The following is a 22,395-nucleotide window of genomic DNA, read 5'->3' on the forward strand; positions in this document are numbered from 1 at the left end:
TCAGATTCAAAGAGGAAACAAAACACAATACTACTCTGAAAAATATTTATGGGCTATAAATGTATGTTTTTAACTAAATGAATTTTTCTTTTTTCTTTTTTTTTTTTTTTTGAGACAGAGTTTCGCTCTTGATACCCAGGCTGGAGCGCAATGGCGCGATCTCGGCTCACCGCAATCTCCGCCTCCTGGGTTCAGGCAATTCTCCTGCCTCAGCCTCCTGAGTAGCTGGGATTACAGGCACGCGCCACCGTGCCCAGCTAATTTTTTGTATTAGTAGAGACGGGGTTTCACCATGTTGACCAGGATGGTCTCGATCTCTTGACCTCGTGATCCACCCGCCTCGGCCTCCCAAAGTGCTGGGATTACAGGCTTGAGCCACCGCGCCCGGCCTAAATGAATTTTTCTATTCCCATGTAAACTTAAAATACAAATCTAGACTTAAGTGATTAAACAGATTTCCACTTTTCATTCACCAAGGTTTTTCTTCACTTTCACAGAAATGAAACAATTGTCTGATGTTTTTAGAATTCAAAGATTTAGATGCATTAGAAACTGCCTCTTAGCAATCATTATGCGTCTTGCACAAGCTAGAGTCATTATTTTTTTTTTGCTCTCTGTTTAGAATCCATACGTCTACTACCTACCATTTTGTGGATGTTTATGTCATAATTATTTAATGCAAGTACTACTGTGATGTTAAAACAAAGTCAATATATGACATAAAGGAATTTTCACAAAACTATTCATTAAAGCAACTCTGTAATTGCTAAAAAATAAAGCAGTGTGAAATTACACATCTTACTCATATTCTATGTAGCGTCTGCCGGGTTTGCTAACCCGAACACAATTCTAACTATAAAGATCCTTTCATTATCCTAATTAAGTCCTGAATTTCCAGGTTGCTAGCCTTATAACAGAAGAAACAAATCCATTCTCATCACTCTTAAATTCAAATGGTCTCTGGCTAGTGTAGTGATGTTTCTCCAAGGCTCTCTATGGGGGATCAGATCAGATCTGGACAATATGACAAGAGCCCGTCTCCTCCAAAATACAAAAAAAATAAGCTGGGCACGGTGGCACACTCCTGTAGTCCCTGCTACTCGGGAGGCTGAGGCACAAGAATCACTTGAACCCAGGAAGCAGAGGTTGCAGTGAGCTGAGATCGCACCAGTGCACTCCAGCCTGGGCATTAGAGCAACACTTCATCTCAAAAAAAAAAAAAAAAAAAAAGAAGTAACAGAGATAACAAACATAATTACATTATGTTCCTACCCACAAGGGCCAAAGTTTCTTACAATGAATCTTCATATTAATCCACAGTCTCAAGAGGTATGAAGAAAAAGAAAATACTTTGGCCTAAAAGATGACCTTTTCACATTCTCCAAGCTAATCTCCAACTTCATACATTTATAAGGCATTTCATTTTCTCTACCCCATTCATCAAGGGAGAGCCATTAACAAGTATATAAACACCCAATGTACCTTCTTCCCAATTTCACATCTTCAGACTGGTTAATTTTGTTATTATTTGTCGTCTCACCCATAAATTCATACTTGAAATAGAAAATTCATTGCCTTGGTTGGGAAATACAACTGCCTAACTTCTTTCAGTTCTAACTTAATTCTAATGCTGGAAACTCCAGGAAGAAATGCAAACATATTATCTATTGGAAAACTTCTCCAAACAGGATGTATTATATATCCTTGCAGACTAAGCCTGGATATTACTGAGTAAGGATTTGCTCTTTTCTTTTCGGGGGCAGAGTCTGAATGAAACCAAGGCCTTATGCCCTTCTTTTTTTTTTTCTTTTTGAGACAGAGTCTCGCTCTGTTGCCAGGATGGAGTGCAGTGGTGCGATCTCTTGGCTCACTGCAACCTCCACCTATCGGGTTCAAGCAATTCTTCTGCCTCAGCCTCCCAGGAAGCTGAGACTACAGGCATGTGCCACCATGCCCAGCTAATTTTTGTATTTTTAGTAGAGACGAGGTTTCACCATGTTATCCAGGATGGTCTCGATCCCGTGACCTAATGATCTGTCTGCTTTGGCCTCCCAAAGTGCTGGGATTACAGGCATAAGCCGTCATGCCCAGCCTTAAATCAAGGCCTTATGCCCTTCTTAAAGGACCAACAGCATCTGCATCACCTGGAGTTTGTAAAAATGCAGAATTAGCCGGGTGCAGTAGCTCACGCCTATAATCCCAGCACTTGGGAGGTCAGGGGATCGAGACCATCCTGGCTCGATCCTGGCAGGAGAATCACTTGAACCCAGGAGTCAGAGGTTGCAGTGAGCTGAGTTCACGCCACTGCACTCCAGCCTGGGTGACAGAGTGAGATTCCATCTCAAAAAAAAAATGCGGAATTTAGGGCTCCACTTCAGACCTCCTAAATCAGAGTCTGCATTTTATTAGTGTCTGTATACAACTCTATGTTCATCAGAAAATCTCAGAACTGGTAAAAAATTTAAAAGCGTGGAAAACAATTATAATTGATAATGACTATAGTCCCTCTTCACAAATTATTTCTTATAAAAACAGGTTCCACTTAACAAAAATTTCTTGTAAAACTATAAATGGCTTGTTTTGAAACACACCAAAGCTTATTATAGGTATTATTGTTAGTGGAAGTCACTGACATAACCAATTCTTACCTAATCTGAGCTCTCCGAAGTTCCCACACCCTATCTTCTTGCCAACCCTGAAGTTGGGTCCCACCATAAGAACCCCAGAGGATGATGAGGAGCCAGATGGTCGAGAGCAGTGTGCACTCCTTTGTGCCATGGGTTTAGTTGTCCGTTGTCTTTCATCCTTTTCCCTACTGGGATGGTCCATGATCCTACAGGACACAGTCTCCGTACAGCAAGTAGCTTCAGTGTGTATACCTCTCTTCAATACAAAAGTATGTCCAAATAAATCGTAGTCAGAGAAAGGTAAGGAGTTCTTTTAGCACCATATTTGTTTCTAATGTAGCTCCAGGAGACGAAAAAACATTGATTAGTTCCTGTAGGAAATGTAGTCAGTAGGTCTCAAGCTTAGGTGAACATCATGTAACCTAGGTAAAAATCAAGGACACATGTAGTTAAAAATTCAATTTTAAAACAAATTCAGACACTACTAATTGAATGAATCCTATCTAAAGGTGAGCAAAATGCATAGCTTCCTGAAATGGGCTTTGGTTTTCTATCCTCCAACAGTTTAGCCATCTGGATTATTCACATAAGCTCAGCAGGATGCAAACCATAGAAGCTGGATTATTCACATAAGCTCAGAGGCTGCAAACCATAGAAGTTGAGGAAACACACAAGCTTCCCCCCGCCACCCACCGAGATGGAGTTGCGTTCTTGTTAGCCAGGCTGGAGTGCAATGGCCTGATCTCGGCTCCGCCTCCTGGGTTCAGGCAATTCTCCTGCCTCAGCCTCCCCTGGGATTACAGGCGCACGCCACCATGCCCAGCTAAATTTTTTTGTATTTTTAGTAGAGACGGGGTTTCACCATGTTGACCATGATGGTCTCGATCTCTTGACCTCGTGACCTCGTGATCCACTCGCCTCAGCCTCCCAAAGTGCTGGGATTACAGGCATGAGCCACCGCACCCGGCGCTACACAAGCCTTTAATATAAATTGCTTTCTTCTAGTAATGTACATATGACCAAACAGAATGACCGTTGGTTTTTTCACCACTGGCTAACAGAAATATACAGCAGTGTTGAAACCAAGTTAAAGAAACTGAGGATGATTTAATTTAAAGCTCTTCCTATCAATTTTGCCAGAACTTATAAGAAATGAGACTATTCACTGCCCCATTTCCCTTTCCCTACCATTTACCAAGCACTGGTAAGAATTATGTAATCCACAGTCACCAATTAACACAGACAACCTCTATGAAGGAATTTCCAAAACTCTATTGGTACTAAGCAGTCCTAAAGTTCTGAAAAGCTGAACTTTAGGTGGTTTTTGCTGTATACTGAGTGTGCAATGACAGAGTGCCTGAGGAGATCCACTGCAGAACCCCAAAGTGAAAATAAAGCCAAAAACCAAAAAATCTTAAACATGACATTCATTTCTACCAGCATTCAGCAGTTTCCAAATTCAGAACTGAGCCTAACACAAATGTTTGCAATGAGATAATTTTGAAGCTATATTTGATAAACCATGAGTATTCTTAACAAAAAAAAAAATACTGTTACCACCAATCACATACTAAACACACACATACTAAACTAAAAATATTTATTTTAAGGAAAATAAATAGGCAAGAGAATTAGAACAAATATATGGTTATTATTACCAATTATACAACAAAGATGTCTATACTCTAAACTTCCTGAGGACACCTGTAATTCCCTACTACAGTAACAAGTAAAAAACTGTGAGCAGCCAGGTGCGGTGGCTCATGCCTGTAATCCCAGCACTTTGGGAGGCCAAGGCGGGTAGATCACAAGGCCAGGAGTTAGCCTGGCCAAGATGGTGAAAACCTGTCTCTACTAAAAAAAAAAAAAAAAATTAGCCAGATGTGGTGGCAGGCACCTGTAATTCCAGCTACTGGGAAGGCTGAGGCAGGGAACTGCTTGAACCCAGCAGGAAGAAGTTGTTGCAGTGAGCAGAGATAGTGCCACTGTACTCCAGCCTGGGCAACAGAGCAAGACTCCATCTCAAAAAAAAAAAAAAAAAGCTGTGAGTCAACTGTACAAGTGGGCACATAATCCAATAATATAATCTGTTTGCTTGCTTTATTTGTTTATTTATTTGACAGCGTTTCGCTCTTGTTGCCTAGGCTGGAGTACAAGGACACAATTTCAGCTCACTGCAACCTCTGCCTCCCAGGTTCAAATGATTCTCCTGCCTCAGCCTCCCAAGTAGCTGGGATTACAGGTGTCTGCCATTACACTTGGCTAATTTTTTGTATTTTTAGTAGAGATGGGTTTCACCAGGTTGGCCAGGCTGGTCTCAAACTCCTGACCTCAGGTGATCCACCTGCCTTGCCCTCCCAAAGTGCTGGGATTACAGGCATCACTCCCCGTGCCCGGCCTCTGTTTGTTTTATTATAGTTTAAATTAACTGCTTATTTTCATTTTTGGTTTTCTTTGCTTTACAATAGATTTACATTTATCATGTATATCATATAAAGGAAAAAAATCAAAGCAATGAAAGGTCAGCAACTACTGAATTTCCTACATGAACAACATTAAGAATTCGTATTTCTTCATTATTTCTCCTATTTCCAACTATATCCACTATCCCCTGCTTATCCTTGTCTTTTGCCCAAATCCCTCAAACGATATTAGAAAGAGAAAAAACATCATAAGTGTTGGGAGTATGTCTATGTGATACTATTAATTATACTTCCTTCCATTATAAATTAATATGAGGACAGAAGCAGAATGTGTCTTAGCCCATTTAGTCAATTTATAAGTATTCAACTAACTCACAAAGTTCCAAAAATTATTACTACGATAGTCTCATTTATAAGATTTGGAAACTGTATTACATTGTCTATTTCTCTTCATATTTTTCATTTTTGCTCACTCTGTTTTTTCAAACAGATGGAGGTTATTTTTATAATACTTTCCATTAATTTTTTACATTGCACTTAGACTAGTATACCATTAGGTGGAATAATCACACATAGCCCTCATTATCCATGTATACTTACATGTATGTATTAGAAGAACATATAGTATCTGTCAGGTTAAAAACCTGTAGAAGTCAGGTGCAATGGTATGTGCCTACAGTCTCCAGCTATTTGGGAGGCTGAAATGGGAGTACTGCTCAAGCCCAGGAGTTAAAGATTGCAATGTGCTATTATCATGCCTGTAAATTGCCACTGAACTCCAGCCTGGGCAACACAGAAAGACCCTGTCTCTAAAAGAAAAATTTTTTAAAAAAATCTTTTAAAAATTAAATTTAAAAAAACCCTGAGGAGAGACCTGAAGCATGCCAAAATGAATAAATAAATAAAAGTAAAAAATTAATTAATTAAAAATTTAAAAACCCTATTGAACCTGGGAGGCGGAGGTTGCAGTGAGTCGATCGCGCCATTGCACTCCAGCCTGGGCAACAAGAGTGAAATGCCGACTGGTGTGTGCCCTGCAGTGACGAGGTGGAGCTACCCGCGGATGGGCAGCCCTGGATGCCCCAGCCCTCCGAAATCCAGAGGCTCTATGAACCGCTGGCTGCCAACGGTACTCTGGAGCTGAAAGCAGAGATCCTGCCCCACCGGCCGCCCACACCCGAGGCCCAGAGCGAAGAGGAGAGATCCGATGAGGAGCCGGAGACCAAAGAGGAGGAAGAGGAAAAACCACACATGCCCACGGAATTTGATTTTGATGATGAGCCAGTGACACCGAAGGACTCCCTGACTGACCGGAGACGCACCCCAGGAAGCTCAGCCCAGAGTCAGAAACGGGAGGCCCACCTGGACACGGTGCTCTCGGACATGAAGCGACACAAGAAGCTGGAGGAGCAGATCCTTCGTACTGGGAGGGTCCTCTTCAGCCTGGACTCGGAGGACCCCAGCCCCACCAGCCCCCGACTCCGATCCTCAGGGAGCAGTCTCTTCCCTCCGCAGCGGAAATACTGACTACTGCTGCTGCTGCCTCTAGGGTGCAGCGTCTGTACCTGCTGGGGCCTGGGCCCTCCTTCCCCAGTCCAGACACTGAGAAACTTGGGAAGAAGAGAGAAACCCCAAGCTCCCAAACAGCACGTTGTGGGAAAGAGGGAAAGAGGGAGAGAGAGAAAAAAAAGAGAGACAGAATGTGTGTGTGTGAAAGAGGGGGAGAGAGAGAGAGAGAGAGAGAGAGAGAGAGAGAGTGTGTGTGTGTGTGTGCGCGCGCGCGAGTGCATGTGCATGTTTTCTATTGAACACCTATATGGAGACTGGGACTGAATTTTCTGAGTCTGAAATAAAAGAGGCAGAGCTATCATCTCTTAAAAAAAAAAAGTGAAATGCTGCCTCAAAAAAAAAATAATAATATTCAATACTACTTTACGTGGCATCTTTCATTTAAGTTTTTAAAAATCCAATTTCTTTATCACCACCCTCTGTTCAATTACAAACTCTTTAGCTTATCATTTGAGCGCTCTACTTAAATTCATGTAAAACAGTATATGGGAGGTTGCATGAAGTCTAAAAGAAAATTAAGTTCTATTATAAAAGCATCAAAAAAGTTTCATTGATTCACTGTTTGTGTATTTCAGATTCTCATATATTGGCTTTCTCAAAAGTGAAGTATATAAATATTTAAATTTCAAAATCAAGACACACTGGGTTTTTGTTCATAATCAAAACAGACATTGCCAGGCTTCTAAATCTCTTTTACACAACTTATGATGGAACTGTTTATAGGTATAGGACTGCTGGATCATATGGTAAGTGTATGTGAAACTCAAAAGCAAATCAGGTTCTTTCTGATCTACTACTTCTTCATCCACCACATGTTTCTTTTGGTCCTCACACTTGCTATTTCTTGGTCACAAGTTTTGGCTTGTGATCACTGTGAAAAGGCAACAGTCATTAGAAAACCATAACTTGAATTTTCACCCATTTTAGAAGGCATAAGAGAACTTCAAAAGATGAAAACTTATGACCAAGGAACTGATTTTGGCCAGGTGTGGTGGCTCACACCCATAATCCTAGAACTTTGGGAGGTCAAGACAGGAGGATTACTTGAGCCTAAGAGTTCAATACAAGCCTGGTCAACATACTGAGACCCCATCTCTACAAAAATAATTTTTTTTTACTTAGCAGGGTGGCACATGCTTATAGTCTCAGCTACTTGGGTAGCTGAAGTAGGAGGATCACCTGAGCCCAGGAGGTCAAGGCTGTATAGTGAGCTGTGATCATACCACTACCCTCCAGTCTGGGAGACAGAGAGACCTTGTCTTTCCCCAGAAAAAGGGGTGGGTAGGTTTTGTTTTAAATCCAATTCTAAGTATTCTCATCTGGGTGCTTTCTGGAATTGTCAATAGTCAAATTCTATTGCATTTTTTCCTGGCCATAAAGAAACAGCCTGTTTACATAGGAACAAAGTAGGTGAGAGGCAGAAAATCAAGGCTAGAAATCTGCAGTTTTATTCTCAGCCTCAATATCAATTTGCTTCCCTCTACTCGATTCACCTTCTCCAACAGGAAAAGGGATATAAGTGAAATGTACTATAACTTTTTACTACAAGAAAAGAAGATTTAAAGAATTATTGTTTTTTTTGTTTGTTTGTTTGTTTTTTTGAGACGGAGTTTAGCTCTTGTTACCCAGGCTGGAGTGCAATGGCGCGATCTCGGCTCACCGCAACCTCCGCCTCCTGGGTTCAGGCAATTCTCCTGCCTCAGCCTCCTGAGTAGCTGGGATTACAGGCACGCGCCACCATGCCCAGCTAATTTTTTGTATTAGTAGAGACGGGGTTTCACCATGTTGACCAGGATGGTCTCGATCTCTTGACCTCGTGATCCACCCGCCTCGGCCTCCCAAAGTGCTGGGATTACAGGCTTGAGCCACCGCGCCCGGCCTGTTGTTTTTAAAAAAAGCCTGGCGCAGTGGCATAGTGGTGTGTGCCTGTAGTCCCAGCTACTTGGGAAGCTGAGGTGAAAGGATCTCTTGAGCCTAGGAGTTTGAGGTTGCAGTGAGCTATGATTGTGCTACTGCCTGGATGAAAGAGCAAAACTCTGTCTCAAAAAAAGAAAAAGAGGTTGGGTGCAGTGGCTCATGTCTGCAATTCCAGCACTTTGGGAGGCCAAGGTAGGCGGATCATGAGGTCAGGAGATGGAGACCAACCTGGCCAACATGGTGAAACCCTATTGCTATTAAAAATACAAAAATTAGCTGGGCATAGCGGTGCGTGCCAGTAATTATAGCTACTAGGGAGGCTGAGGCAAGAGAATCACTTGAACCCGGGAGGCAGAAGTTGCAGTGAGCCAAGATCACGTCACTGCACTCCAGCCTGGTGAAAGAGCTAGACTCCGTCTTAAAAAAGAAAAGAATGCATATAAATATGCATTTTATTTATTTCTTGAGACAGTCTTGTTCTCTTGCCCAGGCTGGAGTGCAGTGGCATGATCTAGGCATGCACAACCATACTATTTTTAGTAGAGATGGGGGGGTGGTTCACTGTGTTGGCGAGACTAGTCATGAACTCCTGACCTCAGGTGGGTCCACCTGCCTCGGCCTCCCAACATGTTGAGATTATAGGAATGAGCCACCATGCCCAGCCTACATATGTATTTTTAAATCCCATTTCTACATAAATGCACCTTAAAGAATGACAGCAATTACTGAAGGAGTTTGGATAATTTCCAGGTGTCAGAAAGGGAAAATACAAACCACTATGTTTATTCAGTGTTCCTAGTTCAATTAACAAATATTTCATAAAGCCAGGTGTGGTATCACACACATATAATCCCAGATACTTGGGAGGCTGTGGTGAGAGGCTCACTTGATCCCACAAATTCGAGGCTGAAGTGCACTACGATAGCACCTATGAATAGCCACTACATTCCAGCCTAGACAACATAGTAAGAGCCAGTCTTTTTTAAAAATAGTAAAAAAAAGCCGCCGGATGTGGTAGCTCACGCCTGTAACCTCAGCACTTTAGGAGGCCGAGGTGGGTAGATCACTTGAGGCTAGGAGTTTAGGAGCACACTGACCAACATGGCAAAACCCCATCTCTACTAAAAATACAAAAATTAGCCAGGTATTGTGGTGCATGAATGTAATCCCAGCTACTCAGGTGGCTGAGGCACGAGAATTGCTTGAACCTGGGAGGTGGTGGTTGCACCACTGCACTCCGGAGCAAGACCATGGCTCGAAAAGAAAAAAAGTAAGAAAAAATCTCAAAATAATTGTTTCCTGCTGGGAGCCAAAAAAAAAAGACCCAAAAACCAAAAACAAACATTTTTTTCAATCTTAAAAAAGTTAGAAGGTTGTAGGTATATGGCAAAAAAAAAAAAAAACTTTTTTAGTAAGTAAATATTCAGTGAGTGCCTCCTACGTGCCTAAAACTAGGATAGTCCACTGAGGATATAACAGTGAACTTGACATATACAGCTCCTCTGCTCACAGAACTTCTAATCTAAAGGGGGCCTCACAAACAAATGAATAAAAAAAAAACACACAAATCGGGACCATGCTACATATCAAACAAAGATCTGCTAAACTAAAGATTACAGGGAAATCAAAGAGGAAAGTTTTATTGTATTCATATTTAGAGATGTGTTCTTGCTATGCAGCAGGCTGGAGTGCAGTGGCTGTTGACAGGTGAGATAATGGTGCAATGTAGCCTTGAACACGTGGGCTAAAGAGATTCTCCCATCTCAGCCTCTTGAGAAACTGGGATTACAGGCATGTGTCACCACGCACAGCATGGAATTATATTAGATAGAGGAGTGGGAAGCCTTTTATTAGAAGACATTAATTTTTAAAAAATTTTTAAATTGTATATTGGCAATTTATAATTATACAAATGTATGGGGTACAAAATAGTGTTATAATTTATGGATACATATAGCTAGTTAACATACCCATTACCTTAAATACTTAACATTTTTGTGGTAAGAATATTTGAGGCCGGGCGCGGTGGCTCAAGCCTGTAATCCCAGCACTTTGGGAGGCCGAGGCGGGTGGATCACGAGGTCAAGAGATCAAGACCATCCTGGTCAACATGGTGAAACCCCGTCTCTATTAAAAATACAAAAATTAGCTGGGCACGGTGGCGCGTGCCTGTAATCCCAGCTACTCAGGAGGCTGAGGCAGGAGAATTGCCTGAACCCAGGAGGCGGAGGTTGCGGTGAGCCGAGATCGCGCCATTGCACTCCAGCCTGGGTAACAAGAGCGAAACTCCGTCTCAAAAAAAAAAAAGAATATTTGAAATTTATTCTCTTAGCAATTTTGAAATATACAAAAACTATCTTCACCATACTGTACAACAGAATTAAAAACTAATAATATCCCTGCTGAGATTTTGTACCCTTTAACCATCACCTCACCATTTCCTCAACACTCCAACCTCTGTAACCACCATTCTATTTTCTGCTTCTATGAGTTCAATTGTTTTAGATTCCACATATAACTGAGAACACGTGGCATTTGTCTTTCAGTGGCTGGCGCACATTACTTAGCATAATGTTCTCCAATTCCATCCAAGTTGCCACAAATGACATAATTCCTTCTTTTTTTAAGGCTGAGTAGTGTGAGTGTGTGTGCGTGTGTGTACACATTTTCTTTATTCATTCATGTGTTGAACACTTAAGCTGGTTCCATAACTTGGCTATTGTGAATAATGCTGCAAGGAACATAAGAAAGCAGACAACTCTTCAACACACTGATTTCATATCTTTTGGGTAAATATCCAGAAGTGGGATTGCTGGATCATGCAGTAATTCTGTTTTTAGTTTTTTGACAAACCTCCATACAGTTTTCCATAATGGTGATACTAACTTACATTCTCACTCCATCAGATGGCAATTATAAAAAAGACTAAAGATAACAAGTGTTGGTATGGATGAGAAGAAATGGGAATCCTTGTAAACTGTTGTGAAAATATAAATTAGAAGCCACATTTAAACAGCGTCCTCAATGAAGAGAAGGAGCCAACCTTGTCAAGAGCTTGGGACAGAGTTTCCAGGCAGGGAATAGCAGCAGCCTCTATCAAGAAAGGCTTGTGGTGAAAGAAGACCAACAATGCAGGGGATTACAATGAGAAAAGTGAAGAGGTAGCAGAAGACCATTGTTCAGGATTTTATAGGTTGCTGATATTCCAATAAGAAGCCATTTAAGAAGCGAACTGACATTTATGCTTAAAGAAATTTAGCTTTATAAAAAGCATTTAAATTTTCTAAACGATTTACTCTAGGTGCTGTGTGACCTATTCAGTGGAGTCAAACTGGAATTACTTGCCTTAGTAAAGGCAATTATTCCTTTTCAAAGAGGAAGTTGAGACTCAGAGGATTATGTTCACTGACTAGGCCACACTGTCAAACCCAGCCAGAGGAGTCCAAAGCCTGAGCCCTCCTCCCTTTGCCACACCAACCAAATGACCCTGCTTGTCCACTCACTCATCCCCACTGAGCAAAAAGTGCACTGTCCTCACAACTGTCCTCCAGAAACAATTAAAAAAAAAAAGGTGTGCAGCAATTTTAACATGTCCACAAATTTTTTTCAAAAGAGCTAATTCTCCCTCCCTTGAGTGACTTAAAATTTCTTCTGTCTCCCACACTGAATGTTATTCATCACTTGACTACTATATTTATGCCCCCTTTCTGTGGCAAAATTTCTCCATGGGTCACATCTGTGTTTTTTAAAAACAGCTTTATTAAGATATAATTCACCTCCCATACAATTTATCTATTTAAAGCATTAAATCACATTTGGGTTTTCTTTTTTTTTCTAAAGAGATAGGGTCTCGCTCTGTCAGCTATACCGGCATGCAGCAGCATGATCAGAGCTCACTGCAGCCCTGAACTTCTGGCCTTACCAATCCTCCCACCTCAGCCTCTCAAGACACTGGGATTAAAAACATGACCCACTACACTCAGCCTTGTTTTTTTAAAAAGGAAAGAAAGAGAGAAAGAGAAAGAGAGAGAGAAACAGAGGGAGAGAGGGAGGGAGGGAGGGAGGGAGGGAGGGAGGGAAGGAAGGAAGGAAGGAAGGAAGGAGGGAGGGAGGGAGGGAGGGAGGGAAGGAGTTAATGCAGGTTGGGTGTGGTGGCTCACACCTGTAATCCCAACACTTTGGAAAACCGAGGTGGAAATATCACTTGAGGCCAGGAGTTCAGGACCAGCCTGGCCAACGGGACAAAACTCTGTCTCTACTAAAACTACAAAAATTAGTCGGGCATGGTGGCACATGCCTGTAATCCCAGCTACTTGGGAGGCTAAGGCAGGAGAATCACTTGAACCCAGGAGGTGAAGGTTGCAGTGAGCTGAGATCATGCCATTGTACTCCAGCCTAGATGACAGAGCAAGACTCTGTCTCAAAAAAAAAAAAAGAAGAAAAGTTAATACAGCTTGTCTATCATCATTCTTATTACTATTGCTATTATTATGACACAGCCTTTAGGGACATGGAACATTTTTTGTTTTTGAGATGGAGTCTCGCTGTTGCCCACGCTGGAGTGCAGTGGCACGATCTAGGCTCACTGCAACCTTCGCCTCCCAGGTTCAAGCAAGTATCCTGCTACAGTCTCCTATGTAGCTGGGATTACAGGTGTGCGCCACCATGCCTGGCTAATTTTTGTATTTTTAGTAGACACACATTTCACCATGTTGACCAGGCTGGTCTCAAACTCCTGACCTCAAGTGATCCAACTGCCTTGGCCTCCCAAAGTGCTGGGATTATAGGTGTGAGCCACCACACCCGGCCTGGAACATTTTTTTTTTGAGAAGGAGTCTCGCTCTGTCACCCAACCTGGAGTGAAATGGCACAATCTTGGCTTACTGCAGCCTCTGCCTTCCGGGTTCAAGTGATTCTCCTGTCTCAACCTCCCAAGTAGCTGGGATTACAGGTGCCTGCCACTATGCCCAGCTAATTTTTGCATTTTTGGTAGAGACAAGGTTTCACCATGTTAGTCAGGCTGGTCTGGAACTCCTGACCTCAGGTGATCCACCCACCTCAGCTTCCCAAAGTGCTGGGATTATAGGCGTGAGCCACCACACGCGGCCTAGAACGGTTTTAAATGAATGAAAAACACTTGCCCTCTTCTCAATTCCTTGGTGTCCAAATAACATTAATAAGTTAATATTGCATCCAGATCTTATCTAAACACTACATTAACTCATATTATCAATGATTATGTTAGGTAGGTTTTATGACTATTCCTACTCTACAGATGAGGAAATAGTGGCATCATAGGATAAAGTATTGCTCAAGGTTACATCTCCAGCTAGAGTTGAGCTGGGTTATGACCCCAGGCAGTCTGGATCCAGAGTCATTTTGTATTTTCTGCAGTGCTATAAGTGTATACATATTCTGATGAATCCTTGAATAAAAACAACACCTAAAAAAATGTGAAATATTTCAGTCTTTCTATTGAGAAATCTAGCCAGTACTCCCTTCCTGGTAGAAAATCTCAGGTAAGGAATGGTTGTCCTCAACCAGGTTTCAATTCTTGTCCTATAGTTATAACTCAGTCACAAGGATACCTGTCTTTCTGGATAAAACTCAAATTTCCAGCATCATAAGCAGTTTCTTCACATTATACAATTATTACAGCATCCCTTACCCAGAATAAGTAAAATTCTCCAAGGCATTAATCTATGCCCTTTTCCAAAAACACTACTGTTCCTTCAGGCTCTGGAACAAATGAACCACATTCTTCACCTAAGTCATTCACTGAACATCTGCTCTGGGTCTAGCACCAGGCAAGATAATGAGAGAAATTCAAACCTTTTTCTTAGAATTTTTGTTATTGATCATGTTCTTCAAATATTATTTAGACACAGACTCTTATATCACTCTTGTACAATCATGACCTTCAGTGTAGTATTTAGTAATTGTGTGGACAGCCAGCCTCCTCTTTCATCCTGACCTTAAGGAGAAAGATTTTATTACTTAACTACTGATTATGCTGATTATAAACTTTTCTTTTTTTTTTTTCTTTTTTTTGAGACAGAGTCCCACTCTGTCGCCCAGGCTAGAGTACAGAGGTGCAATCTCGACTCACTGCAACCTCTCTCTCCTGGGCTCAAGCAATTCTCCTGCCTAAGTTTCCTGAGTAGCTGGGGTTACAGGCACCTGCCACCATGTCTGGCTAATTTTTGTATTTTTAGCAGAGATGGGTTTTATCATGTTGGTCAGGCTGGTCTCAAATTCCTGACCTGGTGATCCACCTGCCTTGGCCTCCCAAAGTGCTGGGATTACAGGCGTGAGCCACTGTGCCCAGCCTAAAGTTTTCTATAGAATTCTTATAAAAAGTCTTTATCAGATTAAGTTCCTTTTTAATCCTATTGTGAAGGTTTCCTCTTATGAAATGTTAGTGAATATTATCACATACTTTTTTTGTATCCATCAAAGTGATTGTATGGTTTTTCTATTTTTGTTAATGTGGTGAATTACATTTCATCTGTTTTTGTTTATTTGTTTTAGAACAGGGTTTCTCTGTGTTGGCCAGGATGGCGTTCAGTGGCGTGATCATAACTCACTGCAGCTTTAAACTCTTGGGCTCAAGTGATCCTCCCACTTTGGCCTCCCAAGTATAGCTAGGACTACAGGGGCACACCATCACACTCAGCTAATTTTTAAATTCTTTTGCAGAGACATGGTCTCACTATGTCGCCCAGGCTGGTCTCAAATTCCTGGCTTCAAACAATTCTCACACTTTAGTCTCACAAAATGCTGGGATTATAGGCATGAGCCACCACACTCAGCCTCATGTCTATTTTTACAATAATTTTTCAACTGACAGATTTGAAAAGTGGTCTATCTTTAGCCTACAATTAGTTCAATTAATTTTTCTTGAGTTTACCTGGAAAATAATATTAGTTTCTCTAGTTGATTCATTCATTTCTACCTGACAAAGATGGACAGGAAGTTAGGACCTTAAGCAACTGCTATATAGCTAGGAAAAGGATTTTAAGACTGCTGCCAATTTTTCTCACCTTGTGACCATACTTCTAAACCTTACCCAACTTAGGTGGGGACTTCTTCCAAGCAGAAGTAAATCGACTGCGATATTACGAGCTTTTATCAAAGAGGAGGAACACATAAACTTATATAAAAATTTTGACAAACAAATTAATCATATATATATATATATTTATATACTTTTTTTTAAATGGTTTCCTGTTGTGGTCTCAAGACACAATTGAATTATATATCCAACTTTCTTCTTCCTGTGACGTATCAGTAGGGGTTTCTAAACTTTATGTGGTTCTAACAACAACAGTGTATGGGCCTCTTGGAAAAAATAGCCGCAAATGGTTTTCCTTCCATCTGGTATAAATAATACTGTTCTAGAAATGTCTAGAAAGACATTTCTAGAAATGTGTGGCATGAGATTAGAGCGGTTAACTGGTTTTCATCACTCTTAAGTTCTCTTTGCTACTAATGCTTTGGTATTATCGTTTTTTGATTAATTCATTATATCATATTATTTTGGGAGGGAGGTAAGTTTGAAGGGCTGTTGGGTATAAACCTGTATTTCATTTTTTTTGCTTCTTTGTTTGTTTTGAGACAGACTCTCACTCTATCACCCAGGCTGGAGTGCAGTGGTGCAAGTTTTTTTTTTTTTTAAGACAGAGTCTTGCTCTGTTGTCCAGGCTGGAGTGCAGTGGTGCAATCTCAGCTCACTGCAACCTCCGCCTCCCAGATTCAAGCAATCCCCCTGCCTCAGCCTCCCAAGCAGCTGGGATTCCAGGCACCTGCTACCATGCCCGGCTTAATTTTTGTATTTTTAGTAGAGACGAAGTTTCACCATGTTGGCCAGGCTGATCTTGAACTCCTAACCTCAGGTGATCTGCCCATCTTGGCCTCCCAAAATGCTAGGATTACAGGAGTGAGCCTCCGAACCCGGCCAACATGATCTTGGCTCACTGCAACGTCTACTTTCCAGGCTCAAGTGATCTCTCCCTCAGACTCCTGAGTAGATGGAACACCACCTACTCACCACCACACCCAGCTAATTTTTGTACTTCTTTAGAGACTTGGTTTTGCCATGTTGCACACGACCACACCCAGCTAATTTTTGTACTTTTTTAGAGACATGGTTTTGTCATGTTGCCCTGGCTGGTCTTGAACTCCTGGGCTCAAAGTGATCTGCCTGCCTCAGCCTCCTAAAGTGCTGGAATGAGCCACCAAACCTGGCCTAAACTTGTATTTATAATATCATCTTTTCCAGAGAACTATTTACTTTGGGCAAATGTAGATCTAATGAGGTTCAAATTTACTGTGATACTAGATAAAAGCTGGTATCATCCAGAGTCTCACACATTAGACTTTGAGCTGGTTTCTTACTACTTAATAAAAATTTTCCCATTTGATTTTCCTGTCAAATTACATGTATTACTATTATTAAAATACATCTACTCTCAAAGGATAACAATCAGACATCTTGAGAATATTCAAAGGAAATATACCCCTTTTTTTTTTTTTTTTTCCAAAAATGCTTTGAGTAGCACTTAAGTGATTTCTTGGGGTGGCTGCTTTATGGAAGCAATACATACCTGAAAATTAAATTATTATAAGCTTATTTCAGTTAGTTGAATGTGTTTTGTTTTGTTTGAGAAGGAGTCTCCTTCTGTTGCCCAGGCCGGAGTACAGTGGCATGATCTCAGCTCACTGTAACCTCCATCTTCGGGGTTCAAGCAATTCTTCTGCCTCAGCCTCCTGAGTAGTTGGGACTACAGGCATGTGCCACCACATCCAGCTAATTTTTGTATTTTTAGTAGAGATGGGGTTTCACCATGTTGGCCAGATCAATTCTCTTGACCTCGTAATCCACCCACCTTGGCCTCCCAAAGTGCTGGGATTACAAGCATGCACCACTGTGTCCAGCCCCAGGCTGGTCTTGAACTCCTGAGCTCAGGCAATGAATCCATTATCATGCTTCACCTCCTGTGTTTGTGTTAAAGACATAAAAAGTAGTACCTTTATCTTGAATAAATAAAAGAAAATTACTGCTTGTCTAAAATAAATTACTGCCTAAGTAGACCAAGGCTTTTTTGTTTTTTTTGGTTTTTTTTTTGAGACAGGGTCTCACTCTGTTACCCAGGCTGGAGTTCCGTGATACCTCAACCTTCTGGGCTCAAGCAATCCTCCCATCTCAGCCTCCTGAGTAGCTGGTACAAAAAGTGAGCACGACACCTAGCTAATTTTTGTTTAATTTTTGTAGAAATGGAGTCTCACTACATTTCCCAGGTTGATCTGGAAGTCCTCGGCTCAAGTGATCCACATGCTTGGCCTCTCTAAGTGCTGGGGTTACAGGAGTGAGCCACTGTAACTGGTCCTTTTTCTTATTCTCTAGATAATTCCACCAAAATGGGCACACGTCAAAAAAAACAAATGCATTAAATGAAGAGGTTGCAATGCTGAGAAGGACCAGATACTGATTCTTTTATTATTATTTTTTTTATTTTTAGATTTAACACATAAATTTTAAAAAAGACAGGGTTTCACCATGTTGGCCAGGATGGTCTCGATCTCTTGAACTCGTGATCTGCTCGCCTCGGTCTCCCAAAGTGCTGGGATTACAGGTGTGAGCCAAGAGATACTGATTCTTTACTGGGAAGGTGTAGAGCAGTAAAGTGAATAGTGGTTGTCCAACCTAACTGGTATAGCCATTTCTGCTCCTTTTCAATTTTAACATGTAAAAATATAGGGCCGGGTATGGTGGCTCACGCCTGTAACCCCAACAGTTTGAGAGGCCAAGGTAGGCAGATCACTTCAGGTGAGCAGTTCAAGACCAGCCTGGCCAACATGGTGCAATCTCGTCTCTACTAAAAATATAAAAATTAGCTGGGTGTGGTGGCAGATGCCTATAATCCCAGCTACTTGGGAGGCTGAAGGAGAATTGCTCGATCCCAGAAGGCTCTCTTTTCCCAGCTGATTTTATTGTTCTCTGCATACACTCCACAGGAGGTAATGAAAAACTAAAAATAGTTCATGTCGATTAAGACATCTGTCACACTGTAGAACAGTAACAACTATACCATCTAAACTTTATTGGGCCTTTATGTGCCAGGTACACCTTAATGATTTAAATATATTAATTCATTAAATCCTTCCACTACTTTATGGATAGTAATACTGTTATTATAATTCTTACCTCACAGATGAGGTAATTAAGTAAGGTGCATAACAAAACTAAAAAGCAATAGAGCCTTTTACACATTCGTCAAGTGGGTACTTGACAGCCTGACTCAAAAGCCCCTGCAATGGGCAGAGAATCCAAGGAAACAGTAACCTTTGACTATGCCTCAATTTCTTCATTAGTAAAATAAAAATGACCACCACACAAAAAGAAAAAATCTAATCAGAAATATGGAGGTACCCATAAAAGATTTTAAAGAAATCAAACCAAACACCTTGTCTATATCTTCAAAACACTGAAAAAAAACTGAGGTACTGTTAAGAAAAAAAAATTTTTAACAAGAAAATAATAAATATAATGAAATAGAATTTAAAGGAATACAAACTGGTGAATTTCTTAATGGAGGTAAATCTGCAAGCATTTATACTTTGTTATGAATGTATAAAACATTCTAACTTTTTATAAGGAATGTTTTACCTCTGTAAGCAGCTCTCAATGGTGGAAACTCTTACTAACAATAATGTTTAAATTTCAAATGACATCGGCAGGGACATATCAGCCCAAAGTTCAACTAAAACTGCCACCAAAAAAACCAAGTAGTTACTGGTTTGAAGTATGCATTATGCTAAAGTTAATACTACTTTATCTTTTATGTCTTATTATGATATTGCAATTAAATAACACTGGATTCAGAATATTATAAAACAATCATGCGTGCTATGGTTATACATGCTATACTTCTTGAAAAATTAAGTTCCATAGTAGCATGCTTCTAAGAGAAGTCCTTTATTATTTAAAACTAAAACTTTTATACACAACATGTTACTTCTTTTTTTTTTTTTTTTTGTTTTGTTTTGTTTTGTTTTTGAGACGGAGTTTCGCTCATTACCCAGGCTGGAGTGCAATGGCGCGATCTCGGCTCACCGCAACCTCCGCCTCCTGGGTTCAGGCAATTCTCCTGCCTCAGGCTCCTGAGTAGCTGGGATTGCAGGCACGTGCCACCGTGCCCAGCTAATTTTTTGTATTTTTAGTAGAGACGGGGTTTCACCATGTTGACCAGGATGGTCTCGATCTCTTGACCTCGTGATCCACCCGCCTCGGCCTCCCAAAGTGCTGGGATTACAGGCTTGAGCCACCGCGCCCGGCCAACATGTTACTTCTTAACTGAGTATGCCAGAGGCTATTCTCAAGTCAAATAGAGGTTTGAACTCTCCTCTTGTCACTCTTGTCAAAGACAAAATTAAATACTCCTTAGTAAATGGTCATCCTGCATAATCAAAATAATTTTAATGATTAAGTGGAATCAATGTTTAGCTCCTTTCAAATAAGAAATACTTGATGATTCTGAATAACCAACTAAATATCTTAATATATTTTAGTATCAAAAGAAAATTAACGGCCGGGCGCGGTGGCTCAAGCCTGTAATCCCAGCACTTTGGGAGGCCGAGGCGGGTGGATCACGAGGTCAAGAGATCGAGACCATCCTGGTCAACATGGTGAAACCCCGTCTCTACTAATACAAAAAATTAGCTGGGCACGGTGGCGCGTGCCTGTAATCCCAGCTACTCAGGAGGCTGAGGCAGGAGAATTGCCTGAATCCAGGAGGCGGAGATTGCGGTGAGCCGAGATCGCGCCATTGCGCTCCAGCCTGGGAAACAAGAGCGAAACTCCGTCTCAAAAAAAAAAAAAAAAAAGAAAAAAAAAGAAAAAGAAAATTAACACAAGAAACCCAAAGGTGAATTTAGGAAAATGTCCCATATAGAGGGACTGAATGTAAAAACTAAACAAAAGGCTAAAAATTCTGAATTCTAAACATAGATAAGTAAACCAAGTCAGTATCTATTAACTTTCTCAACCATAAATTGGTATAAATATTCAAATATAAGTTATAATGTTTGAAAAAAATGAATTGAAACTTGAAAATCTGAATTAAAAAAATAATTCATCATCCTAACCTGGTCCATGAATAGATAAATCCCAATGGCCCTGAAATCAGTACTGGTTAAGTGTGGCAACTTAGAAAGCTTTCAAGTATGTTTAGTAACTGGGAGGTGGTATGTTTATACCAAGGATGTAATCTTAGTTTAATCATAGCTGAGTGCATAAAGAGGTTTATGCTGTCAGCACTGTCCTAACAACAGGATGGTAAATTTTAAGGATGTGGCCTATGAAATGATTTCTTGCCTATGAAATGATTAGGTATATACTTCAAGCTCAAAAGATAATGGTTAATTATATAAAAATATAGTTAAAAAGTGGATGTTCATCATGAAACACAATTTGTGTTTTAATCGTTCTCAAATATTCCTATAACAAATACTCAGCTCCTACTTTAATCATATTAGTCCTTATTTCATACACTCAGTACTCACCTTGGTTAAATGACTGTTTTTTGATCATAGAATTTTTATCTTTTATTATCTGACCAAAGCAATATTACTGACATTCTTTCTTTGATAACTTAAAGCTAAGTTGAAATTATACCTCCAACTTTTAAAAACTACCACATTGGGTGAAGTTACTGACATGAAAAATAAAATAATGAAACTGAAAAAGAGCAAGACTCTTTGGGATTTACTATACCAAAAAAGAAAACACACACATACACACACACACACACACACACACACACACACACACACACGAGGAAAAAATGCATCTATGCTTTCATTTCTGGAAATACGGCCAGTTACCCAAATGAACTGTCAATTAAAAATTGAAAATTATGGCTGGGCGTGGTGGCTCACACTTTGGGAGGCTGAGGCGGGCAGATCACGAGGTCAGGAATTCGAGACCACCCTGGCCAGCATGGTGAAACCCTGTCTCCACTAAAAATACAAAAATGAGCTAAGTGTGGTGGCATGTGCCTGTAGCCCCAGCCACTCAGGAGGCTAAGGCAGGAGAATCGCTTGACCCCGGGAGGTGGAGGTTGCAGTTAGCTGAGATTGTGCCACTGCACTCCAGCCTGAGTGACAGAGCAAGAGTCCATCTCAAAAAAAAAAAAAAAATTGAAAATTGTTTAATTATAAACAACAATTCAGGTATTTTTCAGCACTACAAGTTTTAGTTGGTTCTTATACCTTCCATTTCTTTCTTCAGTAGTTTCATGTTTGCTTTAAATTCTTAAACTTACTGCCGGGCGCAGTGGCTCACGCCTGTAATCCCAGCACTTTGGGAGGCTGAGGCAGGCAGATCACTTGAGGTCAAGAGTTCAAGACCAGCCTGGCTAATATGGTGAAACCCCGTCTCCACAAAAAATACAAAAATTAGCCGAACGTAGTGGCGCGCACCTGTAATCTCAGCTACTTGGGAGGCTGAGGCAAGAGAATTACTTGAATCCAGAAGGCAGAGTTGCAATGAGCTGAGATCGTACCAGTGCACTCCAGCCTGGGTGATACAGCAAGACTCTGTCTCAGAAAAAAAAAAATTATTAAAATTAACTTACTTTTATTGTTTTCAACTCCTTGTGTACTAATTCCATCATCTCAACATTTTTTTTTTTTCTTTTTTTGAGACAAAGTCTGGCTCTATCACCCAGGCTGGAGTACACTGGTACGATCTCGGCTCACTGCTACCTCCACCTCCTGGGCTCAACCCATCCTCCCACCTCAGCCTCCTGAGTAGCTGGGACTACGAGTGCACATCACCATGCCTGGCTAATTTTTGT

General features: G+C 40.9%; 1 protein-coding gene and 1 pseudogene across 7 annotated transcripts in view; one reads left to right on the plus strand and one right to left on the minus strand.

Annotated features, from left to right (window-relative positions):
* Positions 1-22,395, minus strand: part of CSNK1G1 (casein kinase 1 gamma 1) — a 180,625-nt gene that overhangs the window by 124,926 nt on the left and 33,304 nt on the right. For 6 of the 7 annotated variants that reach the window (XR_001105836.2, XM_012443020.2, XM_012443021.2 and 3 more), the window contains exon 2: positions 2,649-3,049. Coding sequence is in view for 6 of the 7 variants with exons in the window: in XM_012443020.2 (XP_012298443.1) it covers positions 2,649-2,829 (181 nt within the window). In the remaining variant the exon portion in view is untranslated. Of the gene's footprint in view, positions 1-2,648; positions 3,050-6,412; positions 8,226-22,395 lie in introns of those variants that run through there. The other variant, XM_021666212.2, reaches the window with a different exon arrangement.
* Positions 2,828-6,734, plus strand: LOC105710591 (PAXIP1-associated glutamate-rich protein 1-like; annotated as a pseudogene).

This window comes from Aotus nancymaae, unplaced genomic scaffold, assembly GCF_030222135.1.
Source record: "Aotus nancymaae isolate 86718 unplaced genomic scaffold, 86718_ANA_hifiasm-v0.15.2.pri h1tg000041l, whole genome shotgun sequence".
Classification (NCBI taxonomy): Eukaryota; Metazoa; Chordata; class Mammalia; order Primates; family Aotidae; genus Aotus; species Aotus nancymaae.